General features: G+C 46.7%; 1 protein-coding gene across 1 annotated transcript; it reads right to left on the bottom strand.

Moving 5' to 3' along the window:
• Positions 1–73: 73 nt before the first annotated feature.
• FA14DRAFT_187655 (uncharacterized protein) lies at positions 74–418 on the bottom strand (the record flags this gene model as incomplete). Its single annotated transcript, XM_025501617.1, has 1 exon — positions 74–418. The coding sequence occupies one exon, from the start codon at positions 416–418 to the stop codon at positions 74–76; it is 345 nt and encodes a 114-aa protein (XP_025357864.1).
• Between the last annotated feature and the right edge of the window lie 254 nt (positions 419–672).

The following is a 672-nucleotide window of genomic DNA, read 5'->3' as shown; positions in this document are numbered from 1 at the left end:
TTCTGTGTGGCATCTTGTGTTGAGTCTTGCACCATTTCTTCTATTGAGACTTGCACCATTTCTTCTGTTGAGACTACTCCGCTGACTCGAGATGAATTCTGTGTGGCATCTGGAGCAGTCTCTTGATGAATTCCGTGTGGTATTTTGTGTTGAGACTTGCACCACTTCCGTCTGTTGAGTCTTGCACCATTTCTTCTGTTGAGACTGCTCCGGAGACTCTTGACGAATCTTGTGTGGCATCTTGTATTGAGTCTTGTACCATTTCTGCTGTTGAGACTGCTCCGCTGACTCTTGACGAATTTTGTGTGGTATCCGGAGCAGCCTCTTGATGAATTCTGTGTGGTATTTGTATTGAGTCTTGTACCACTTCCTTCTGTTGAGACTGCTCCGCTGACTCTTGACGAACTCTGTGTAGCATCTTGAGCAGTTTCTTGATGACTTCTGTGTGGCATCTTGTGTTGAGTCTTGCACCGCTACCTTCTGTTGAGACTGCTCCGCTGACTCTTGAAGAATTCTGTGTAGGATCTTGCGTTAAGTCTTGCACTTCCACCTTCCTACCTTCCTCCCCTCCTTCTGCCCTTCCTCCTTCTCAGGACCGTTAGTCTGGATCCATTTACAGTTTCTCTTCTTCTCCAGAGACTGCCGTTGTTTGCTTGTAAGAGCCCGATGAAT

The sequence above is a fragment of the Meira miltonrushii genome (assembly GCF_003144205.1).
Source record: "Meira miltonrushii strain MCA 3882 unplaced genomic scaffold FA14scaffold_1, whole genome shotgun sequence".
Classification (NCBI taxonomy): Eukaryota; Fungi; Basidiomycota; class Exobasidiomycetes; order Exobasidiales; family Brachybasidiaceae; genus Meira; species Meira miltonrushii.
This window is presented reverse-complemented; position numbering and strand designations above follow the sequence as displayed.